Source organism: Panthera leo, chromosome B4 (genome assembly GCF_018350215.1).
Source record: "Panthera leo isolate Ple1 chromosome B4, P.leo_Ple1_pat1.1, whole genome shotgun sequence".
Classification (NCBI taxonomy): Eukaryota; Metazoa; Chordata; class Mammalia; order Carnivora; family Felidae; genus Panthera; species Panthera leo.
In genome coordinates this window covers 37,114,461-37,137,287 of record NC_056685.1, presented here as the reverse complement: position 1 = coordinate 37,137,287, position 22,827 = coordinate 37,114,461, and the positions used below count along the sequence as shown (strand labels likewise).

General features: G+C 53.6%; 1 protein-coding gene across 2 annotated transcripts in view; it reads left to right on the top strand.

Moving 5' to 3' along the window:
• The window catches only part of IQSEC3 (IQ motif and Sec7 domain ArfGEF 3), a 103,423-nt gene extending 83,151 nt beyond the window's left edge, over positions 1–20,272 (top strand). The window contains exons 6-14 of one of the 2 annotated variants that reach the window (XM_042948390.1): positions 1,654–1,776; positions 2,235–2,401; positions 7,537–7,676; positions 8,789–8,914; positions 10,876–10,975; positions 11,152–11,313; positions 14,145–14,237; positions 16,523–16,572; positions 19,838–20,272. In XM_042948390.1, coding sequence (XP_042804324.1) covers positions 1,654–1,776; positions 2,235–2,401; positions 7,537–7,676; positions 8,789–8,914; positions 10,876–10,975; positions 11,152–11,313; positions 14,145–14,237; positions 16,523–16,572; positions 19,838–20,272 — 1,396 coding nt within the window. Of the gene's footprint in view, positions 1–1,653; positions 1,777–2,234; positions 2,402–7,536; positions 7,677–8,788; positions 8,915–10,875; positions 10,976–11,151; positions 11,314–14,144; positions 14,238–16,522; positions 16,573–16,660; positions 16,875–19,837 lie in introns of those variants that run through there. The other variant, XM_042948391.1, reaches the window with a different exon arrangement.
• The last annotated feature ends 2,555 nt before the right edge of the window (positions 20,273–22,827 follow it).

Sequence of the window (22,827 nt, the reverse complement as noted above, 5' to 3'; positions counted from 1 at the left end):
TGAGCCACATGCTTGCCTCGGCCCCCCAGTGCCACCCTCCCTCTCACTATCCAGGCAGACAAGTCTGAGAGGAGGCTGGGCTTGACTATGAGGAGGATGGGCTCCCAGCCTGAAGATGGCCATCTCCCCTGTGGGAGCCGAGAGGGGGGCTCCTAGCCTCCCCTTTCTAGAAGTCTCAGTGATGCTCTCTCCTCCCTGTTCCCCCCTGAAAGGGACCACCAGGCCCCTGACCACTGTTGTGTGGCTGTCTCCCATTGCTTCCTTCTAAAAACTGACACCAGAGCCAGGGTTGAGTCAGGATCTCTGAGTCTCCTAGGTGGTGGGCCTTGCACAGGCACTGGCATCATGGAGGAAGTGGGTCCTGCTTAGGGCTCGTCCCTCTGCTCACACGGTCACTGGGCAAATGTTCCAAGTCCCCCGGTATGCTGGGCACCAAGCCACACATTGGGCTCGAGCCCGGAGCTCGCCTCGCCTTTTTGGGCAGGAAGGCAGGCAACGACCAGGCCGTGACCCTGTGGCGGTGGTGGCCGGGGCTGTGGAAGCAGAGGGGCTGCTGACCCCAGCAGGCATTGTGGGGCTGGGTATGAAACGACCAGGAAAGAGGAAGCTGGACCACAGCACGGGTGCAGAAAGGGGGGAAGTCGTCTCTGGGAGCCTGGTGGCACGTGGGAGCGTCTGCAGTTCTCAGGCACATCAGGGCTGCTGCTTGGCCAGACCTGGATCCCTGCCCGCTGCTCATGGCCCTGGGGACAGGCCACCCCAAAGGAGGGCAAGGCAGCAGGAGGACAGGAGGGGCCCTGGGAGGAATGACACTGCCTCACGTCCCCACCTCCATTTCCCCAGGCACTGCAGGGAGACATTCAGATGCAAACTCTCCAGGGCTAGATAGAGGTGGCATTTCAGAGGTAGAAGGGCCCTTGGGGAGCAGGACTCTGACCTCTTTCCTCCTCAGAAAAAGAAACCAAGGCTCTAAAAGATGAGTCTTCACCAAAAGACACAAAAAATTCAGTGGTAGGCCCAGGCTCAGAACCCGGCCGTGTTTGTCACACTGTTCCCCTCCCACATTAGGCTGATTTGTCATTTACTCTTCAGAGGCCACAGCTTCCCTGAGAGCTCAGGGCTCCTTGGCTGCAAGGGAGCTTAGGATGAGCTCACTCCTTTCCCATCTGGCCTGAGGCAGACCCCGAGGGGTGGTACGGGAGGAGGGGTCCTTCACCTGGAAGCCCAAATGGGCAGAGAAACTAGGCTCCTAACAGGACAGGAGCAGATAAGTAAATTGCATTTACTCCTATTTCAAACCTTTGCCTGACTCTGAGACCCTCTGAGGCTGAGAGGAGACGAGCTGGGAGCTAGAAGATCAGCCTCCTTCTGGCTGTGTGGCTCTGGATAGCCCCCCTGGCCTCTCTGGGTCTCCGGCTCTTAGCTATGGAGACAGCAGTCAGCCATCTGCCTCCCAGGGCTCTTGTGCTGGAGGAAAGATGGTGTAAGGGAGGGTCCTCTTAGGTTACCAGAGGGAGAATCCTGGCCACCAGGGTGGGCGGTCCAGTGGGAAAGGGGGCTACACCTTGCACCCTACTCCTCAGCTGCCTCCAGCTGAGAGAGGATTAGGGGCTGACCTCTCCTCAAGAACCCCCCCTCCTGACCTGCCCTCAGCTGTGTGGTGGACGAGATGGACTTCTCCAGCATGGAGCTGGACGAGGCCCTGCGGAAGTTCCAGGCCCACATCCGCGTGCAGGGGGAAGCCCAGAAGGTAGAGCGACTCATAGAGGCCTTCAGGTAGGACCCCCATCCCCGCTTCCCTCACACAGCCCTCAAAACACACGCCTGGGATGTGGGGCACCAGAGATGCTGGGGGGTCCATCTGGGGCTGGGAGAAGCCCTCCTGGTGGGGGGGGGGGAAGGGTGGGGGGCTGGCTGCAGAGGAGGGAAGGAAAGAAAAGGGACAGGAGCCCTTGAGCTCTCTAGGCTTAGAGCAGCACCGGGGCCCTCCAGGTAGACAGGGTGCATCCCACCCATCCCCATGGACCAGCAAGTCTTTGGTGAGCATCTAGGTGTGGTGACGGGCTCCATGGCTGTGTGACACTGGCCCTGTCCCCTCAGTGGGGAAGAGGGCCAGGCTACAGGGACCCGATGCCCTCAGAGAAGTGGCATCTGTCCCCCCAACGACTCCCCACTTCTGGAGCCCAGGGAAGGGGAAGAAGGGCCTCAGCACCCCGCTTGTGTCCCCACCGCAGCCAGCGCTACTGCATGTGCAACCCCGAGGTGGTGCAGCAGTTCCACAACCCCGACACCATCTTCATCCTCGCCTTTGCCATCATCCTCCTCAACACCGACATGTACAGCCCCAACATCAAGCCCGACCGGAAGATGATGCTAGAGGACTTTATCCGAAACCTGAGAGGTAAGGAGGATGGGGAGGAGGGCCAAGGCTGCTGCTCAGGCTCCGTTCTGTTCAGCGTGAATTCTGTGTCTGAGCTGACTGTAGATTGTCACCCTAGCAGCCAGGGGCACTGGACACTGCTCTGTGGTCCCAGTCACACACAGCCATCTGGAAAAGTTGCTTGCATGCCAGGCATTGGGGGAGTTTCCAGGAGTCATGGCCACTGCCCTACATCAACCGGCAAGGGCCCCTGGGCAATGCCCCTTGCCCTCCGTGGAACGTCCTCCATTGGTTGACTTCTAGGCCCCGGCCACACAGCTGGCGCCTATGTGTGCCAGCCCTTCCCACCGCACGACAGACGGAGGCTTTTAGGTCTTGGGTCCATGGACATCAGCCTTGCAGATAATTTCATGGCACCCAGCAGCCAAGTCCTTCTCTAAATGACATAGTGCACCACCTAGCAGGGATCAGAGCTAAACTGGCAGGATGTGATGTGTACTCAACTCACTGGCTTTTTTTCTTCTTTAGCACTTAAGGAATCAAAGCTATACATGCACATCATTTAATAAAGTCAAATCATTCTACACGGCTTGCTACAAAAAAAAATTAGTCCCTGCCCCTGTCGCCACTCTTCTGCCACTCTCAACGTTCTTTTTGCCATTTATCGTGTTTCTTCTATATCGCGAAACCACGTGCTTCTTCTTCCTTTTTTTTTTTTTTGTTCTTATTCCTTTTTTTAAATTGCTATGAAAGCAAACTGTAAGGTGTACAAATCTGAAAGCATGATGAAGTTTATGTTCATATGCATGTGTGATCACAGCCGGCTCTCGTTCCAGATCATTCCCCTGGCCCCAGAACATCCTCTCATGTCCCGGCCCAGTCAGTGCCCCTGTCAGAATGCCAAGGCTCCTGACCTTCCGTCCCCATTGACTAGTTGTGTAGCTCTTGAATTTCATATAGATGGGATGAAATAGTATCTATACTTTGCTTTCTTTTATACACTGCTACTTGTTCATTTTTAAAAATGTTAAGCATTATCTATTAATTTATATCTTAATCCGTTCGGGTTGCTATAACAAAATACTACTGGCTGGGTAGCTTATAAACAGACATGTGTTTCTCACAGTTCTGGAGGCCAGGAAGCCCAAGATGAAGGTTCTGGCAGATTTGGTGTCTGGTGAGAGCCCGCTTCCTGGTTCCGGCTGGGGCTTTCTCACAGTGCACTCGCCTGGTGGAAGGAGTGGGCTCTGTGAGGTCCTTTTTACATGGCACTGACCCCATTCACGGGGACTCCACCTTTATAACTTGGTTTCTAAAGGCCCCACCTCCTAATACTATCAGTTTTGGGAGCTAGGATTTCAGCATATGAAAGGGGGAAGGGAAACACAGACATTCAGACCATAGCAATTTCATAGAACATGAGCATTAGCCCTCTTTGATCCACCTTCCCCAACCCACCCCCACTAAAACTACCCTGAATCCCCATGATCTTCTTACAGCTGTAGCATTCTTTTTGTGACGTCAGTGTTTATGGTATTAAAGACTAGGTAAACACAGTTCAAAGCTGAGTCTTGAAGTATAGCATGATTACAAACCCTTTCTATTTCTCCTTTCCATGGAGTGAATACTTGTGTTCTTTTCCCATTTGCTCAACTCTCTACATACCTGCCACTGATTTATCTCCAAACTCCCCAACCTAAGTGTCAAGTTCCTCTCTGCACGTGGAACACGGAGAGGTATTCTTCTTGAGGTCTCTCTCCCAAGAGCCTCTAGTCTCTGCTCCTATCTCGACAGGTGGCTGGGCCAGCTGCATGCAGTCACCTGGGATTCCCTCCACCATCATCCGGGCACCTCCTTTGTCTTGTTCCTGTGTTTGGTTCCTGTATCCTAGATTTCATAGTTGGCTCATTTTTAGTTTTCTTCCATACGAAAGGTACATTGGCCGCAAATTTTTGAGAACTTGTGTGTCTGGATATTTGTTTTCTACCTTCACTCTTGATTGGGAGTTTGGCTGGGCATAGAATTCCAGATTGGAAACACTGAACTCAAAATTTTGAAGGCATTGCTCCATTGTCTTTTAATGGGCAGTGCTACTCTGCCATTCCAATTCCTCACCTTTTGCATATTATTTCTCTCTCTCTCTCTCTCTCTCTCTCTCTCTCTTTCTCTGAAAATGTACAGGCTCTTCTCTTTCTCCTTTGTCTTCTAAATTTTCCTGATGTTTCGCCTCATTATGGTTCTTTTTTAAATTGAAGTATAATTGATGTCCTATTAGTTTCAGGTGTATGTCATAGAGATTTGATATTTTTATACATTGGGAAATGGTCCCCATGATAAGTCTGGTTACCATCTGTCACCATACAAAGTTATTACGGTATTATTGACTATATTTCCTGTGCTGTACATTATTATATCCCCATGACTCAATTTATTTTATAATTGGAAGCTTGTACCTCTTAATCCCCTTCATTTATTTTGCCCACCCCCAACCTGCCTCCCCTCCGGCAACCAACAGTTTGTTCTCTGTATTTATGAGTCTGTTTCTATTTTGTTTTGTCCATTTGTTTTGCATTTAGATTCCACATATAAGTGAAATCATACTGTGTTTTTCTTTCTGAGTTGTTTCACTTAGCATAGTACCCTCTAGCTCCATCCATGTTGTTGTAAATGGCAAGATTTCATTCTCTTTTATGACTAATATTCCATTATACACACACACACACACACACACACACACACACACCTTCTTTATCCATCATCTCTCAATACACACATAGGTTTCTTCCATCTCTTGGCTGTTACAAGTAATGCTACAGTGAACATGAGGGTGCAGATATCATCTTCTCTGTACTGTCTTTCTGGAACTCATGTTATTCAGATGTTAGATCTCCTGGTTTGATGTTCTAATTTTTACAGTTTTCTATTTTCCATATTCGTCTTCTGGTTGGACTTTCTTGAAGATGTCCCTTGGCTTTATCTTGCGAGTTTCCTACAAATTTTTTCATTTCTGCTGTCATATTTTTCATTTTTAATAACTCGTTTCTTCTGTAAATATTCCCCTTTTATAGCATTTTAGTCTTGTTTTGTAGATGCAACTATCTTCTCATATATCTCTGATGGTATCTGTTTGTTTTGGTTACTCCCTACTTGCCTCTATTTCTTCTGGCTTCCTTTTTCTGTTTTTCCCATACTTCTTTCTCTCTTGTGTTGTAGACTTTCCATATATACTTGATGAAACTTGATTGTTCTCAAATATTTAAGAGTGAGCTAAAAGGCTGATTAAAAACTCTGTGAGTATGGGTGGGGGGTTCTGAGTGGTGGGCTTTTTCATACGGTGATTAAACTGAGCTGTTTCATTGGGACACCCTTACTACAGTATCTTCAGATTTTTCTCTTGTGCTGGTTGATTCCCCAGAAGAGAAATGTCCGATCTGTTGACCAGAGGGTACGAGTCTGTCTGCCAATAGTCTAAGATCTTTTGGGTAAGAAGGATTGAGAGGGTCTCTTAATACATAGACATCAACTCCATGCTCCAGTTTTCAGCACAGACTCCCACCTTGGACTGGGCTTGGGTGCCCCCACCCCAGAGTTCCTGGTTCACCTCTTCCAGAGGACTGAACTTCAGTCCACTGCTGAAGCAGAGGAAGGGACAGGGAGATCTAAATTCTTTTTAGACTTATTATCAACCTATTTTCCTGTTTCCAGCCTGACCTCCACTAAAAGTGGGATTCCTGTTGCCACCCATTCCAGAGCCCTTTGGTGGTTCTGTGGTGTGCTGAATAGCTTGTAACTTCTCGGCTGGCTTCAATTTCCACTTTCTCAGGATTGCTCATGCATCCACTTTCCAGGTCATATGGTGCCCTTGTTTCTTCCCCCATTCTCTTTCTCTTTGTGTGTATATGCCTCTTTAAAAAATTCCCTTTGACCAGAATATTCAGAAGGAGCACAGGTGTGCAACCTGCCATTCCGGCTGGGAGCCTCTGTGTGTTCAGTCCTGGTCCCTGCTCTTTCTTGCCCCCAGCCTGATGTCTTTTAGGCCCCCAGGGGTGCTGCATGGGCTAATTTGCCTGACTTGAAGAACCAAGATCAGATGTGGAAGAAACGGGGTTGATACAAAGAGTTGCTCATAGAAGGTATAATGTCCTCTCACTAGGTAGGAAATCTCCTCTGAGGACACTTGCCAAAGTTGCTTTACTTTGAATGTTTCTGTCTTATAAGAGAAGCATATAGTCATTAAAAAAAGATTTAGGAAAGGTAGAATGAATAAATTTTTTATGGCTTCTCTTTCTACCTCCCAAAGAATTTGTTTCCAAGTCAGTATATTTCCTGCTAGTATTTTTTGTTCCTGGAGTTTTATTACTATGAAGTAGGAGATGGGAGTAGAGTGTCCTTACCTGCATTGCTACAGGGGGCTGTCTGGCTCCTCTTCACCTAACATGTAACCACCACCACCTCCCCACACTCCCAGTGAGGGAAGAATCTTGTCACACATTCTTAGTTAACAACTAATCAGGGGCGGGGATTAGGTGTGAGAGGGAGGAGATCCAAGAGAGAATAAGACAGAACATCAGCTCGGCACCTGGGCATGCGACTCTTGGTTTTGGCTCAGGTCATGGTCTCATCGTTCATGAGTTCAAGCCCCATGTTGGGGTCTGCGCTGTCAGTGTAGAGCCTGCTTGAGATTCTCCCTTTCTCAAAATAGATTTTTTAAAAAAACTTAAAAAAAAAGACAATATCAGCCTTCAAGTTGTTCTCATGGGGGACAGGGAGTGGGGTGGGGGTAGACAAATACACAGAGCACAAGAAGAACTACAGAAGTGAGGCCCTGAGTGGGAACATGGAGGCTGTATTTGAGGATGAGGAAAGAGACCAGGGAGGTGAGAGTGGATGTTCTGGTTATGGAACAGCAGGAGATGAGACTGCAAATGTGTGTTGGGACCATATTGTAGTAGTTCTGGTGCCTGGCTAAGGAGTCTGTCCTTAATTCAGTGGGGCTGGGAAGCCAGTCACTGAAGGTTTTGCAACAGTGACAGGGCAAAATCAAGGCCACCCCTGCAGAACATCAGCCTGGTGGGGGCTTCCCCTCTCTGGCTGCAGGCCTCTGACACCTCCATCCTCTGCCTCCCTCGCCTCCCCTTCCCTTGCCATGTTGGTAGGTGTGGATGACGGTGCTGACATCCCCAGGGAGCTGGTGGTGGGCATCTATGAAAGGATACAGCAGAAGGAGCTCAAGTCCAATGAGGACCATGTCACATATGTCACCAAGGTGGAGAAGTCCATTGTGGGTATGAAGACGGTAAGTGCCCACCACAGAACAGCACTCACCCCGTGGGAGCCACTTCCTCTCCCATGGCTGCCAGGCACCCCCCCATCTTGCACCTGCCTTTGTTTCAAGACCAGCTGACATCTCCCAATCTCCTCCTTCCCTTTCAGGAACACTTTTCCATTATTTGCTCACTTCATAGTAATTGAGTCCTTACTCTGTGCCATACACTGCACCCTCCATTTTCCCTTACCTCACTTCCTCAGTGCTACCAGCTACGGCAGCAGAGAGGCTGAGGTGAGATGTTGGGAAAGGCTGCCCAGTGGTCTAGGGTTGAAGCATCTGGATGGCCAGATGGGGAGACTTAGGATAAGATGGATACTGGGCTTTCCTGGATGATCCTACTGAATAGAAGACAGGAAAGAGGCTGAAGTAGGCTCTAGACTGTGGTAAGCCACTGGTGTGCCCCTTAGTTGTGACCTGTGTCGCAGGCAATATGGTCCATGTTGGCAATGATTCTCTGTAGTTTACTATTCATATGTCAGCAGAGACTCTTCATGCCATAAACTGAAAGCATGCAGAGTGGGTTCTGGTATTTGTCTCCAGTTTCTCCTCCCTAAATTGCTGGCCTAAGAAGCAGTCTGAGGATGTCGTCTGAGCTCTACACTGAGCTCCTCTCTGCAGGGATGGCCCTTTTCTGCCCAGAGCCTTTCTTGCCGAGGTCTGCAGTAGATTGTTTTACACACGGCAGATTTGAGGTATCCCTGCAGTCCCCTCCCTCTTGCACACTTGCATTTGGGTGTGCGGTAGAGAAAGGGACAAAGGGGCCACTTTGCAGGCTGCAGCCTGGGTCATGGGGGTTGACAGCAACCAGATTTGACCAATCTGGAAGCTCTTTTCAATTTCCATTCCCCGTGCCTTCATCTCACTTACTCCAGTTTGATGAACGCTTCTCCCCAAGCCTTGCTCCCCAAGAAGCATGACGAGGGAAGAGCCCCGGTGAGGAGAGAGGACAGTTAGGGTCAAGTTCAGGCCTTGCAGTAGAAACCTTGGCCTCCATCTGCTTTCCCGGAAAGTGGGTGCTATGGGGTGGGGAGGACTGTGAGCTCCGGGGCTCCTCCCCTAAGTTCCTGCTTCCACCGAAGGTGCTGTCGGTGCCCCACCGCCGCCTGGTCTGCTGCAGCCGGCTCTTTGAGGTGACAGATGTCAACAAGCTGCAGAAGCAGGCCGCGCATCAGAGGGAGGTGTTCCTCTTCAACGACCTGCTGGTGGTGAGTACACGGGCCAGGCCGGGGCCACCTGCTGCCCAGCTCAGCCTTAGCCCTGACCCCAGAGAGGGGCAGGGAAGGCCTCAGAGACTTCACTCAGAATGCCACAGTCAGGGGCTGATTCCTCTTGCACGACACTGTCCCATCATGGGGGGTGAGGTTGCTTAGCCACATAGGGCTACTTTGTAAGTTATGAAGCTGAGGCTCAGAGAGGTCAAGTGATTTGTTTATGGTTCCACAGTCATGGTGGGAATGAACCAGATCACAGATCATGAGCCTCTCCCACAGTACAGGAAACCTGGGGCAGGACAGGACAGGGGTGTGCTTCTCATCCCACAGCCAGTGGGGGATGGTGGGCCTGAGCAGGGCCTGCGCTGCCTGGGGCCCAGAGGATGCGTGCATGTGTGTGTGTGTGTGTGCACATGTGTGTGTGCATGTCTGTGGAGTACTCATTCTTTGTTCTTTGGAATAGGTATCCATTCCACAATATTTAATGAGGGTCAACTATGTACTGGGCATTTTTGTAAGTGCTGGGAAACAGCAGTGAACACCATCGGGTCTCTGTCTTTCCCTTGTCTCCCACATCCTCTCTATCCATGAGTCATGGTGGCACTATCTCTAAAATTATCCCACATCTAACCATCCACCCCTGAGCTCCACCTTGCACAGAGCAGCAGAGTGATCCTTCCAGAGTACAAATCGGGCCTCATATCTGCCATGTTTCCCATGCCAGGCAAAGGAAGCCCGCACCCCCCACTTGGAGGCCTCCTGGATCTCTGACCTCCCCTCCCCGCCCTCCACTCCACCGCTTGCCTGTGCTGGCACCTTGGTCTCCAGAGCTGAGTCCCAAGGGCCAGGCTCCTTCCATCTCAGACCTTTGTTCTTGCCACCACCCTGCCAGACTTTGCCCAGCCACCTCCCTGTCTTCATTCAGGTCTCAATTCAAACATCACCTCCTCCCAGAGGCCCTCCCTGTGCACCTCAAAAGGTAGCCTGCCCAGTTACCTTCTATTCCTTCCCTATTGCATTCTCTTTAACACTTGTCAGTTTCTGGAATTACCTTATTTATTCCTTCACTTTGGTTTTCTTCTGCTTATTATGCTTTATGGATCAATCCACTGGTTTACCCCCTGACCAGTCTTGCTCCGCAGCTCTGTTAGGCACTCTGGGGGCACAGCTGTCTCTGGCTTCTGCGCTCCTGTGCCTCCAGGGCCCAGCTGGGAGAAGGTGCTGAAGAAGTGTTTAAGTACTGAGCAACTGGCTAAGTTTCCATTTTAGTTGGGGAGGGAGATAGGAAATAATGAAGGAAACAAATAAACCAGATAGTATCAAATTGGGAAAAAGGTGGTGTGAAGACGATGAAACCCAATGACGGGATAGGGAGGAAGGAGGGGCTGGGGTTAGGGCCAATGTGGTTTGGTTTGTTTTTGTTTGTTCCATGGGCTGCTCAAGGAGATCTCTAAGCAGGCGGCATCTGAGTTCAGATCTAAGTAATGAGAGCAATCCAGCCATGCAGAGAGCCGCAGGGAGAGGTGTGGAATGGGGATAGCATGTGCAAAGGGCCTGCAGCAGGACCAAGCTGGCCCTATTCAGGCCACGGAAAGGATGACAGCAGGGCTTGAGCATGAAGCCAGAGTGAGGCAGGGACCAGATGGGGAGAGGCGGGCAATGTGCACTTCTAAGTGCAGTGGGAACAGCCACTGAGGGGTTTTATGCAATACAAGAAACCCCATATTGTGATACGGTATGTGTATTTATATACCTGTTATATGTGTGTGTGTGTGTGTGTGTGTACGTATGCATGGATGTCAACGTGTGAATGTACCCTAAGTATATAAGCGTGCACGTGTGTTCATGTTTCTTTTTGGGTGTGTGCTCACCTGTGTCCCTGTGTGCTCGTGGGCCTGAATGTGCACACATGTGTGTACACACTCAGTGCATGTCTCTCTCCCTCTCTTGAACAGATTCTCAAACTTTGCCCGAAGAAGAAGAGCTCCTCCACATACACGTTCTGCAAGTCAGTGGGCCTGCTGGGCATGGGGTTCCACCTCTTTGAGAATGAATGTGAGTCTCCCTCGGCCCCGGAGATGTGGCCAAGGGTATTGGGGAGAAGTTGGAGGCTGCAGGGAGGGGGAAGGGGGCAAGCACCCCAAAAGCCCCGTCCAACTCTCCACACTGGGCCGGCTCCCGCCTCGCTCACTGCTGCTCATGGCCGTGGGGGCCTGGGGTCTGCTTTCCAGATTACTCTCATGGCATCACCCTGGTGACCCCGCTTTCGGGCTCTGAGAAGAAGCAGGTGCTGCATTTCTGTGCCCTGGGCTCAGACGAGATGCAGAAGTTTGTGGAGGACCTGAAGGAATCCATCGCTGAGGTGACAGAGCTGGAGCAGATCCGGATAGAGTGTAAGGACGCGGTGGCCGGGTGGGCGGCCGGGCTCAGGGTCAGCAGGGAACACAGGCTGCTTGCGGCACAAGTCTGACTCCTCGCCCCACTGTGGAGCTAGTGTGGGGTGAGCCGAGGACGCTCCTGCCATCCCGAGGCCACCCCAGCCCCACTGCACCATCACAGTTAAAGCGAGGTGCACATGCTCCGGTGGGGCTGTGGGGGTGCCCCTTGGAACAGGGGACTCTGTGGTGTTTGAGCAACACATCCAAGCCAGCCGACCAAGGCAAGGAGGCAAACCCAAAAGGCCTGGGGACCCAGGTGCTTCTCTTCCCACCGAACTGCCTTGTACAGCCCCTCCCCCTGGATCCAGTCACATTCACGCATTACATCTGGTTGTGTCATTTTCCTTAATCTCTTTTAATCTAGAATCATAGTCCCCCCGACTTTGTTTTTTCATGAGATGGTCTTTTTGAAGAGTCCAGCCTGGTTTTCTGACTATCCCTCACCTAGGAGTTGTCTTTTTTTTCCCCTAAGGAATGCCTTGATTCTTGATTGTTCCAATTCAGGCATTGTAGAAACTATGTGGGGTCTTTGTAGGTCCGGGTGGTTTGCCAGTTACTTTGTGGTTTAGGAAAAGAGTGGCAGTGGCCTGCAAGCTGTGCCCACTTGCAGGCTTTTGCTGCTTAAGCATAGATCGCCTTTATCGGGAAGTTTAGTAAGAATGGATTCAGAAACTAAACCAGAAAGTACAGACAGACTTCAGGTCTGCCTTATACGGTCACTCTGTTGGAAAGTGGTTCTAAATTAATATAAACGCATTAGGCAATAGGAAAGGCAGTGGGAGTTTTGGGAGCAGGGGACCAACATGACAGGGCAGTGCTTTTTAATCAGCGTTTTTGGAACACCTACTACGTGCCAGGCAGTTTGCCTACAGCATTCACAGTGAGGTCGCAAGGTAGGTGCTTGTCCGCAGTTCACAGACGAGACCCAGGGCCACTGAGGGATGTGTTTAAGGGCGTGCGTATTAGAAGTGGAGAAGGTGGCACTTGCGTTTGAGTCTGATTCTGAGGCTCATGTAGTTTCTCCTCTGAGAACGACAGAAGACGTGCCATGTATAAGATCGTCAGGAAACCGCTAAATCCGGTTGAAACAAAAACCCACCAGACCAGACCGTACAACTCGGTAACTGCTTGGGTGGTAGGGGTGTACATTCCCTTGTCTGCGCTCTGGGGGCAACCACGAGCTCAGCAGGATAACAGACAGACTCTTCAACGGCTGGACTGGATGCTCAGAGATGCCACCTTGGCTGTTGATCTTGAACATGCTCAAGGACACACCCTCAAATGTCACTTCTGTCACTGTCAAAATGTTACAGATGGCTCTGCACAGCCCTGGGGAGGCACAGCACACCAATGGGCCCCATGCTTGCTGGAAGAGATCCCTTTTCCCCCATCAGCCCGGGAGCGGCATCCCTGTCCCTTCCAAAGTACAAAGGAGTAGACATTGCCAGAAGCAGTATATCAAGAGTGAATATCATCTCCTGCTGTCTAGAGGGCAGGGGAGCAGAGAGAAAGCCTCACGTCTGGCTGGAAGTAACAGCTGAGAAAAGATGAAGTACTAGTGAGGGAGGCAGGGAGGGAAGGAAGTAGAAAAGAAAATGAAAACAGTAACAGCTACCATGCGTTACATGCCCGGTACTGGGCTGAATGCCAGACCTATCATATTGTTTAATCCCTGCCACAATTTTCCGTGAGGCAGGTAGGATTGTCCTCATTTTACAAATAAGGAGAGTCTAACAGAGCTTAAGGAAGCTGTCCAAGTTCACACAGTCATGACAAAGCAAGATTCGCACCAAGGTCCTCAGACTCTGTCCTTATAATTACGATGCTAATTTCTCCAAAGCCAAGACAGCCCTTTTCCAGGGAGGGATGACCCCCCATTCAGGAGAAGTATCAAGTATTGACTGGTGGTGTACTTCAAGCAGTCAGGACAAACTGTTCTGGTTTGGAGTGTGCAGTCCAGTGTCCCTGGCTTCCTGACAACTAGAGAGACAGAAAATGGGACCCAGGAGAGCGGCCTTAATCAAAGGAACTTGAGTTATGTCTCCTGGAAAAGAGACACTGAAGGAGTGATTTAATAATCGTCAAACCTCTGAGGATGGTAACTGGCGCTTCTCTAACACCACCGAGAGAACGAGAAGGAACAGGTTGACAGTCTAGGGAGAGGAGTCAAGGTTGTGGACAAGACAGATGCCCTGGCCACACGGACTGCACCCCACCGATACCCTCGGTGGGGAATCTCCTCCCTGGGAGAGCTCTGGAAACCCTGAGGAAGGTCTGTCCTGCTGGGCACAAGGTGGGCAGGCTGGCTGTCACCAGCCATCACCGAGGTCCACTGGTCCAAGTAATTTGTTTCTGCTATAATAAAAGCTAATATTTATTGAGCACCTGCCTCCAGCCAGGCCTTGTTCTAAAGGGCTTTGATGTATTTCCTCACGTAATCCTCTTAACAGCACTTTGAAGTGGGCACCGCTGTCCCCTCCGGTAAGGCATGGAGATGTTAAGTAAATTGTCCAAAGCCACACAGGTAGGAAGCCCCAGAACCAGGATTCAGACCCAAGCAGCCCACCGCCCTCTCTTTTGCCTCTGACATTCAAGCAGCTAATAGCTTCCCCCCACACAGAGATGGAGAAACCGAGGCTCTAGCTGTGAAGTGGGGTGCCAGACTCAGGCCACACTTTGTAGCATGTCAGGGAGCCCCCCTCTTCTTGTTCTCTCCTCATTCCTCTTCCACCTCACTGTGCTTGAGGCTGGGTTCCTCTCTGTTCACGGGCCTCTCTGTCCTGCAGGGGAGCTGGAGAAGCAGCAGGGAGCAAAGACGCTGTCCTTCAAGTCCAGCGGGGCACAGGTGGACCCACAGTCCAAGCACGGATCGCCTACAGGTGAGCCCTGGTTCTGCTCCGTTGTCCCAGGCCCCAGGCCTACAATGGCCCTGGGCCTGCACGGGGGCCACCCTCTGCCCCCGGCCTGGGGTTCCTGGGGAATTGGGGTGAGGAAAGTACTTGTTCCCATGGCCATTTCTTTCTGCTAGGAGCTCCAGGCTTAATCTCATGGGCCTTAGTGGTATGAGTGAGAAGGAAGGCGTGAGAGGAATGTGTCCATTTACATGCTGCCTTGAGGCCCTGGGTCCCTGTGAAAAACAACCATTCTCCCTGGAGGAGTCAGGCCAAGACAGCCCTAACCCCAGTCAGGGAGCCTCCTACCCACCCCCTCCCACCCACACCCAGGCTGTCTGGGGACTCTGGTTCACTGGAAGGGGTGACAGGTGTAGTAAAGAGAAGCAGCATGAGCCCGGTAAGGAGGGTGGCCAGGAGGGTCTGGAAATCTTGATCTGCCCGTCCAGTCCTTTCCCTAAGGAGCCACGAGTGCTTTCCTCTCCCAGGCCAGAGTCAGCCTGCCCCCAAACCCAGATAAACCTCCAAACCTAACTTCCCAAATGGTTTCTTCAAATTGACTTATGCACTCCAGACACATCAAGCCAGCCTCAGATTTTTTTTTTTACCACCTTTGGCCACGTTTTCTAGACCTGCCTTATTTCTTCCATGGACATCTTCCTACTTTCTACCTCTTGCCCCTCACCTTTACCCCCACCCACAGGGGGCATGGGAAGAGTTACCTCCACCCCCACTCTGCAGTCCCAAATAAAAATTGGAGAGATGGCGTGAGAATTAACTCCCATCCCAACAAACCCCCAGCAAACCATCAGAACTGTTCACTAATTAATTCAGCCATTTGTTCTTTCATTTAACCAACATTTATTGGGTGCCTGCTGTGTGTCCCCTGCTAAGCACTAGAAGACCAGGGTTCCAGCAAGACATTAGCTTGAGCTGAGACACTCCGGTGGGTTTCAGGCTGGTCCCCAACCCTCAATTACAGCCATGACACCGTGATGCCAGGACAGACAGCATCACAGCACTGGTCACTCAGCTAGGAGATGAGATTCATTTTCCAGACAAGACCTGGGGCTGTTTTAGCTGCATGGAGATTCTCACTCTGATATCATCTTCTGTGTATGGGTTTGACCTGCCATCATGCAGTCATAATTCTCCACCCTGCCTGATTTTTCAGCCGGCCCCTTCATGTCTGTAAGGTCACAGTATACGAGTCGCTGCTTGTTTGCACAGCTGTTGAAACTCCAGAGCCAAACTTCAGTTGTGATTAAGCACTTGACACCCCACCCCACTCTGCATCCCAGCATGCCTCTTCTGGAAGCTGCACCCCCCCAATCAGACCAGGATGCATGTCTCCATGGCCTGGTCCATCAGTCACCTCCCCAGTGGGGTTCTCCTAGGTTCCAAATAACGGCAGAGCTCCCTCTGTGGTACAGAAAGCAGGGCGATGAGCACAGCAAGGGAACTTGCTCATGCGTGAGCACACACACACACACACACACACACATGCACACTGTGTTGAGAAGTCACAGGGGCTCCAACAGAGGAGCTCTGGGTGGCCTGCTGGGGGCAGGGGTGGGAGCCAGGAGCGACTGAGCCAAAAAAAGCTACCACGATGTCCCTAGAGATCTGCAGGGTCCCCGGTGCTGTGCTGGCCCAGTCAGAATGCCCCAGCAGCAGTTACACAGCCATCATCAGCTAAGCTTAAGCTAAGCATGCCAGGCCCTGTGGTGAGTGTTCTACAGGTCCCCGCTCATTGAATCCCCACCACTCAGCCAAGTAGCAGGGGTAGAAACACAAAAGGAACACGGCCCCTCCCTCAAGGTGCCTGTGGCTGAAAGAGGCAGATTAGTGCAGTGCCCACAAACACACAGCAGAGCCTCCTGGTGTCTCTGAGAGCCAAGAACCAATGCCACTGCAAAACCAACTTCCACAGTCCATACCGGGGAACCTTTGACAGTGGCTCAGGCTGTCAAGACTGAGCAATGCTTGCTGAGACTCAGTAATGCTTGCTTAAAAAACCTCAGAGATCTTCTAGGCTGGACTCCCAAGGTCGCACAGCTAAGTGGCAGAACCGGGCTCCGACTTCTAGCCCCCGCCCTGGGGCTGCACCTCCGTCAGGAGTGGCATGGTACCCAGAGTCTTCTGGCCACAACGTGTAACTGCAAGGATGCTTGGTATTGGGGGTGGAGGGGTGGGGTGGGGGCTGGGAGGGAGAGGCAGGGATTTGTGTCAGGCTGGTTGGAGAGTGAGCCCTGTGCTCTTTGCATTCAAAGCCAAAAGGGAAGCTGCCCTGGGGGAGAAGCCGGTGGAGAGCACGGTGGAGGTAAGTGGAGGCCTGGTTGCCCAGGTGAGTGGTTCCGTGCACCCCCGCTTGTCCTTCTTCTCACTGTCTCTGTTGTTTCTCTTCTCAGGTATTAATCAATGCCTCCCCAGCCCGACTCACCATTTTACCAATTTCAAGAGATACAATTAAAAGTTACTGCTAGCATGGGTAATGCCACTGTTCCAGCACCTAATAATGCCACAGCACTTTCTGCCCATTCCCCAGCTGAGTGCCCTCTGAGGCCGAGCTCCCAGACCAACACCTGCAGAGATGCCCATGCCACCTCCATAGCGACCCCACCCATCCCCCAACCCACTCCCCCAGCAGATCGCTCACTGATCCCCCTAGTACCCGCTCTATCAGGGAAGCCACTGTTCCCTTTTCCTCAGTTGCCCTATCCTCCATAGGAGGGAGCCTGGGCCCCTCCAGAGACTCACCCCTCAAGTCCAGCCCCAGTGACCACTTCCACCCCGGATCCTGCCCTCAGCTGCCTCTTGGGGCAGGTGGAGAACTGGAGGGGGCAGCTGAGAGGGTGGAGCTCCTCCCTGGACCGGCTGGTCCATTCGGAAAGCTGGCCATGGCGTAGGGGTGTGTGCAGGAGCTGATGAGGCAGAACAGGGTTGAGTCATCCTAGGGATTTCACTGGGGGTGGGGAGCAGGTAAATTTGAAGACTGTCCGTGTGTGGGGGGGGGGTGCCCATCCCCAAGCCACATAGCCACAGAAGCTGGTCCTTGCCAGGCCCCCAAGTGTCACCTGGGGGGCATTCAGTGGCCCCTACCAGCTTTGCTGGGGCCCAGTCCTCCCCCACTGCTCCCCAGTGAGCCTTCCCCTCCCACGCCTCTGCCAGGCTTCCAGGGACTACTAGCTTCTCACACAGATACCTCCTTTCCCAGCCCCACCCCAAGCTGGAGGAGCCCCCACTTAGAGGTCTGAGGGAGGAGCCTGCCCACCCCAGGGGTAGCCCCTGTTTTCCCTCTTTCCCCATGGCCCCCACCCCCCACACACCTGTGTCTGGAGGAGGCACCTTTACACGGAGGAGCTTCCTGCCCCGGCAGCTGACAAGCCCCCAGGGTGGGTATTCCATCCCCTGCCCCCTCTTCTCCCCATCTTCCTGCAGCTGCCCATTCTCTAGCCTTGCAGATAAACACACAAAGTTACCAGCCTTCCGGTTTGTTCTACCAGCCGTGCCCGTGCCTTAGCCTGACCTGCCCAGGGAGGACAAGTGACCTGATGGCCCGTTCTCCCCTCCCACCCTGCCAGAGGGCCATGTGGCTATCTGCAAGGCTGCCACCCCCAGCCAGCCCCAGGGCCCTGCCAGCCTCTGCTCCCCTGCACGGAGGGCAGCCTCGCTGCTCCCGGCCTCTCAGCTGGACCCCAAGCTCTCTTGTCCTCTGCCCTCTCTCGTCATTGCCTGGCCGAGCCCCTCTGGCAGGCGCTTCTCCATCTTCTCTGAGCTGTTCTGACCTGCTACTCATGTTCCATCTCCTCTCTTTCTTTCTCTCTCTTTCTCTCTCTTTTCTCTCCCCTTCATCAGCAGGAAGGTGAGAAGGGGGTCAAAATGAATGTTTTGCTGTCACTTCCTGCTGCTCACTTACCATTAGAGATACGGGATCCAGGCTGGGGTGGAGATGAGGGAGATGCAGACAGTGGAGGGGATCAGGAAGCGAGAAGTGAAGAAGAGGAGGAGCCAAAAGCTGCGGGGCTGTGTGGGCGGGAGGGTCACGGCAGCTGGGAAGAGAAGGCAGGCTCAGGGGATCTGGATTAGGGTGGTCAGACTTCTGCTGTACAGTCTGGGGGAGCAGGAGGGCAGAAAGCCTGCGCCCACCATTCAGGCCACTTATCTCGTGGGGAATAACTCAGAATCCATGCAGGTGGGGCAAGGAGCCAGTGCCCTCTGGCAGCAGGGGGCAGAGGCCTTCTGTCAGAATGAGGTCCACAGAGGGCTCCCCAGGAGGAAGGTGGGCCCCAGCAATGCCCTGTGCCTGCCCTGTGTCCTGGCAGGGCACTGAGGGACTCGGGGGCTCCTTCGTTTCATTGGGGGGAATTTCAGGCCTAGAAAATGCTGCCAAGGTTGGAGGTTGAGAGGGAAGAGCAAAGCCTGCAATGTGGATATTGAAGGGGCGGACGGAGCCGGCGCTTGGGGAACTGTGGAGCAGCCCAAGGGGAGAGCACAGGCCCAGAGACTGCACCTTCTGCCGACAATAGGATCTGCTGGTTTAGGTCTCTGAGATAGTTTTGAGCTGAGCCATCTTGGTCTAGGCCTGGCGATCAAGGCCCCTCCCCTACAGCATCGATTTCCCCCTCTGTGCTCTTCTGGGCAGCCCATCCTGGGTGACGGTGCCCAAGGGCAGTAGGATGGGTCCTCAGGGTGAAGATCTCAGCCACTCCAGAAGGCCAGGTGTTAGAAGGGGACTGAGGCATGTCGCACCTACAGGCTGGGGAGCTGGAGGGTGAGGAATTAACCCCTCCCCTCCCAGAAGGTGCTAGCTCCCTTCCTCCCATTTCCTCAACCTCCCCCTGCCAGCAAGAGGAGGCCAGGCTGGTTCACAGTGACTTCCAGGGGCTGAGAGAGGGGGTGAAGATTAGAGTCCTTTCTGGGTACCCTCTCCTGCAGCGGGACACGTTTAACCGGGACGCAGGCTGGCCCAGAAAGGCAGCTAGGGACCACACTCTGGCCTTGGCTGTCTGGGCTGCTTTCACATGCATGGTTTTGGCCTTGGGGATCCAGGAGGATCCGGTAGGTCCAGATCACGTATTCAGGGGGCCCTGGCATTTTGGGTTTGGGCACCTTTGTAATTCGACAGAACAGTGAAGCTTCTCCTTTAACAAAGCGGGCAGAGGAGGGGGCTTGAAAGGCTCAAAGATGACTGACTGTCCTTCAACACAGCTCTGAGAGGCAAGGAGGGGGCAAAGACCATTTCCCCTGTTTTCCAAGCTCAGAGGTGGTAGAGAGGGAGGCAGAGAGAGGTTTGCCTGTGAAATGTGATCGCAGAGCACTGCAGAACCCTAGGGGCAGCTGGCCCAGGTGCCCATCTCACAGGTGAGGAGACGGGCTCTCCCTTCCCCACCCAGGGTCGGCACTTGGGTTCAGCAGTCAGGTTTCCTCCAGGTGGGTGGAGAGATGGTGGGTCCAGGTGAGGGCTGGGAGCCTCCAAGGGGCATAGGAGACAGGAATGGTGGGGAGGGAGGCTCAGGGTAGCCAGTCCTAGCAGCTGGGAATTAGTCTTGTAACATTTCATGCTTCTCTGGCTGTTTCTAAACTAGGTGTCAATTCACAACAGGCTTCAAACGTCTCAGCACAACCCCGGGCTGGGGGCCGAGAGGGGAGCGCCGGTGCCACTGCCAGACCCGCAGCCTAGCCCCTTGAGGGAGCAGCCCCCGCCGCTGCCACCGCTGCCACCCACACCCCCTGGGACCCTGGTGCAATGCCAGCAAATTGTCAAGGTCATTGTCCTGGACAAGCCCTGCTTGGCCCGCATGGAGCCCCTGCTGAGCCAGGCTCTCTCCTGCTACACCTCGTCCTCCTCCGACTCCTGTGGCTCCACACCCCTGGGTGGCCCAGGCTCCCCAGTCAAGGTCATCCACCAGCCTCCGCTGCCCCCGCCCCCACCCCCCTACAACCACCCCCACCAGTACTGCCCGCCCGGCTCTCTGCTGCACCGGCGCCGCTACTCCAGCGGCTCCAGGAGCCTGGTGTAGACTCTGCCCCCCCCCACCCTGCTGCTGTCCCAGGAGGGCTGGCCGCTGGGGGGCCCTCGGCTGCACCCAGCAGCCCCCACCGCCCCTTTGCTCGCTGCTCCCCAAGCCCTGGCACGATGCACTACTGGTCACTGATCACCATCATTTTGGAAAGAGAATCCCAATCCTTGGCACCTGGGTTTGCCTCGCCCAACCCTGCTCTCCTCACTCCATTGAGCACCCCTTCCCCCCAATCTAGAGACACCACCTCACTCTCCTGGGGCCCCACACAGCCAGGCACGTCCAGGCCTCCTCTTCCTCCTGCCACCACTCTGGCCACTTGGGCCATGGACTGAAGAAAGCAAGAGCTGAGGGCCTAACCGGCTTCTGAGTCTTGAGTGTGTTAGGCCCCAGGCCTCAGGCCAGGTAAGGAGGCTTCCTCTGCTGCACCCCAAAGCCCAGCAGTCTCAGGAGTTTGGTCACACCCTCTGCCTCCTCCCGGGGCCTTTTCCTGCTTTCTCAGGAGCTGGGCCCTGCCTGCCCAGGGCTGCTCAGACTTCAGGAAAGTTTTGAGAAAGGTTAAGAGGGAAAGATCAAGTCGGCAGAGCCATGGAATCGTGAGGTCCTACATCCATAAAATCCAACTTTTAAAAGGGTTTCTTCGTTTTCTAGCCCCAGATATGACCTGGCCAATGCAAAGTGCCCAGGGCGTGGACTTAAACACACACAGGTTCTTCCAATGTGGAAGTACAAACAGGGAGAAGGAGCAGTGATTTGCCCAGGGACAAATGCAGCCAGCAGAGGTAGAATTTGGACCCATGTCCAGACTCCCTCTTGAATGATTTCTGTGGCCTCCAGGAGAGGTTTGCACACATCCACAGGTGAGAGGAGCAGGTGGTCCAGAGGTGCTTGCACGCCCCCTGCTGCCATCCCAAACCAGCCCTTCAGCCTTTAAATCCCTGACCCCCCTCCCCCACCCCAGAAGGTGCCAGACCTGCCTCCAGTAGGAGTGGCTAAAAGACCCCTTCACCTTCACAATTGCAAAGGAGAGCCAAGCTGGGCTGGCTGACCTCCCAGGTCAGCTTTTATGAGACCCCACGGAACCCAGGCAGCCCAGCCCCAAAGACCTGGGGCAGCAGCATAGCCTGCCCCAATCCCAGGCCTTTCAAGGAAGTTCTGTCCCAAACCAGGCTGGACTCTCCAGTCCTGTGCCAAGAGCTCGTTGCTGTCCTTCATTAAGATCCTGTCCCACTTGGAGCCCATTATCAAAGCATGCCAAGAGATGGCAGTGAATATCGGGCAGGTCTAAAGTGAATCTGCTTCTTCCTGATGCCTACCCTGTGCCCTAAAGGGAGTGCCCTGAGCCAGCTAGGAGGCACAGAGTCCTCCCCCACTCTAGGAGGTTCCAGATGACCTAGTTTCGTGTGCGTGTGTGTGTGTGTGTGTGTGTGGTCACCCAGACGTCAGTATGATGTCACCCAGTGAGTTTATTTCTGGCTGTGTCTTTGTCAGCCTGGTTTCCATAACTTGTGACCAATTTGCTGCCTCCTCCCTCAGTGGCTGCCCAGCTAATGTCCCCCGTCCTTGTTGCCCTGGCCCCTGTCCTGGGTCTTCTCTATAACAGGTGGCTCCAGTCCACAGCCTTTTGGAACAGACTGGCTGACAGATGGGGCACAAGGATTCAGTCCCCTCTGGTGCCCTTGGCCAAGGCAAGGATCACCCTTAAAAAGTGCAGGCCTAGGCCGCAGGAGTCGGGGACTCAGGAGGGAGTGGATGAAGCTCAAATGAGAAGCCGTGCTGGAAGGGAGTGTAGGCAGCAGGGAGGAAGAGGGGCTGTGAGGTGGCTAAGTGTGCTCATAGGGTGGGGACCATGAGTGCCAGAGCTGCTGAGAAGGGACACAGTCTCAGCCATCGGATCCCCTTGTCACCTACTCACATAGTGCTTCTCGCTGACAGCGCCCACCTCCCTGTTGATGGGTGTGCCAACACTGGCCCCTCCCCCCACCTCTGCCACAGCCCTAACCTTCCAGGTCAGGACCAGCCTCAGGGCTGGCATGTGCCTGGAGCCTCTCTCTGAGGACCCAGATGCTCAGGCATCTCAGGGCCCCTTTCCCAGGTGGGGGCTTCCCCCCCGTCACTGCAGTGGCAGCACTGGGAGGCCTGGCCTAGGAGGCAGACCAGCCTGGGGTCAGCAGCACGTGGCACCAAGCCCAAGCTATGAGGACCTTTTAATTCCTGATGGCCTGAAGCGGGGTGCAATGGGGCCCCCTCACTGTTGGGGAAGCAAGAGTTCCCATTGCCTATAACCGCCCTCCCCTGATCAGCCAACAGGCTAAAGTTGAGACCCACCGCTGGACCTGTCCCCAGAGCCTCATCCCCAAAGACCTGGGATAAGCCTCCTGCTCCTCCCATGGCAGCAGCCATGGCAGAGCCTCCAGCTCTCCCAGTGAGCCCAGCTGCAGATGCACTCGGCTCCCCCTGGCTCCCAAGATGGTGGGGGCAATGGAGGGCTGACTGGGCCCCCAGACAGCGTCCTGGGTACATGTCCGATTACCCCAGGGTGGCCCCACTTTATC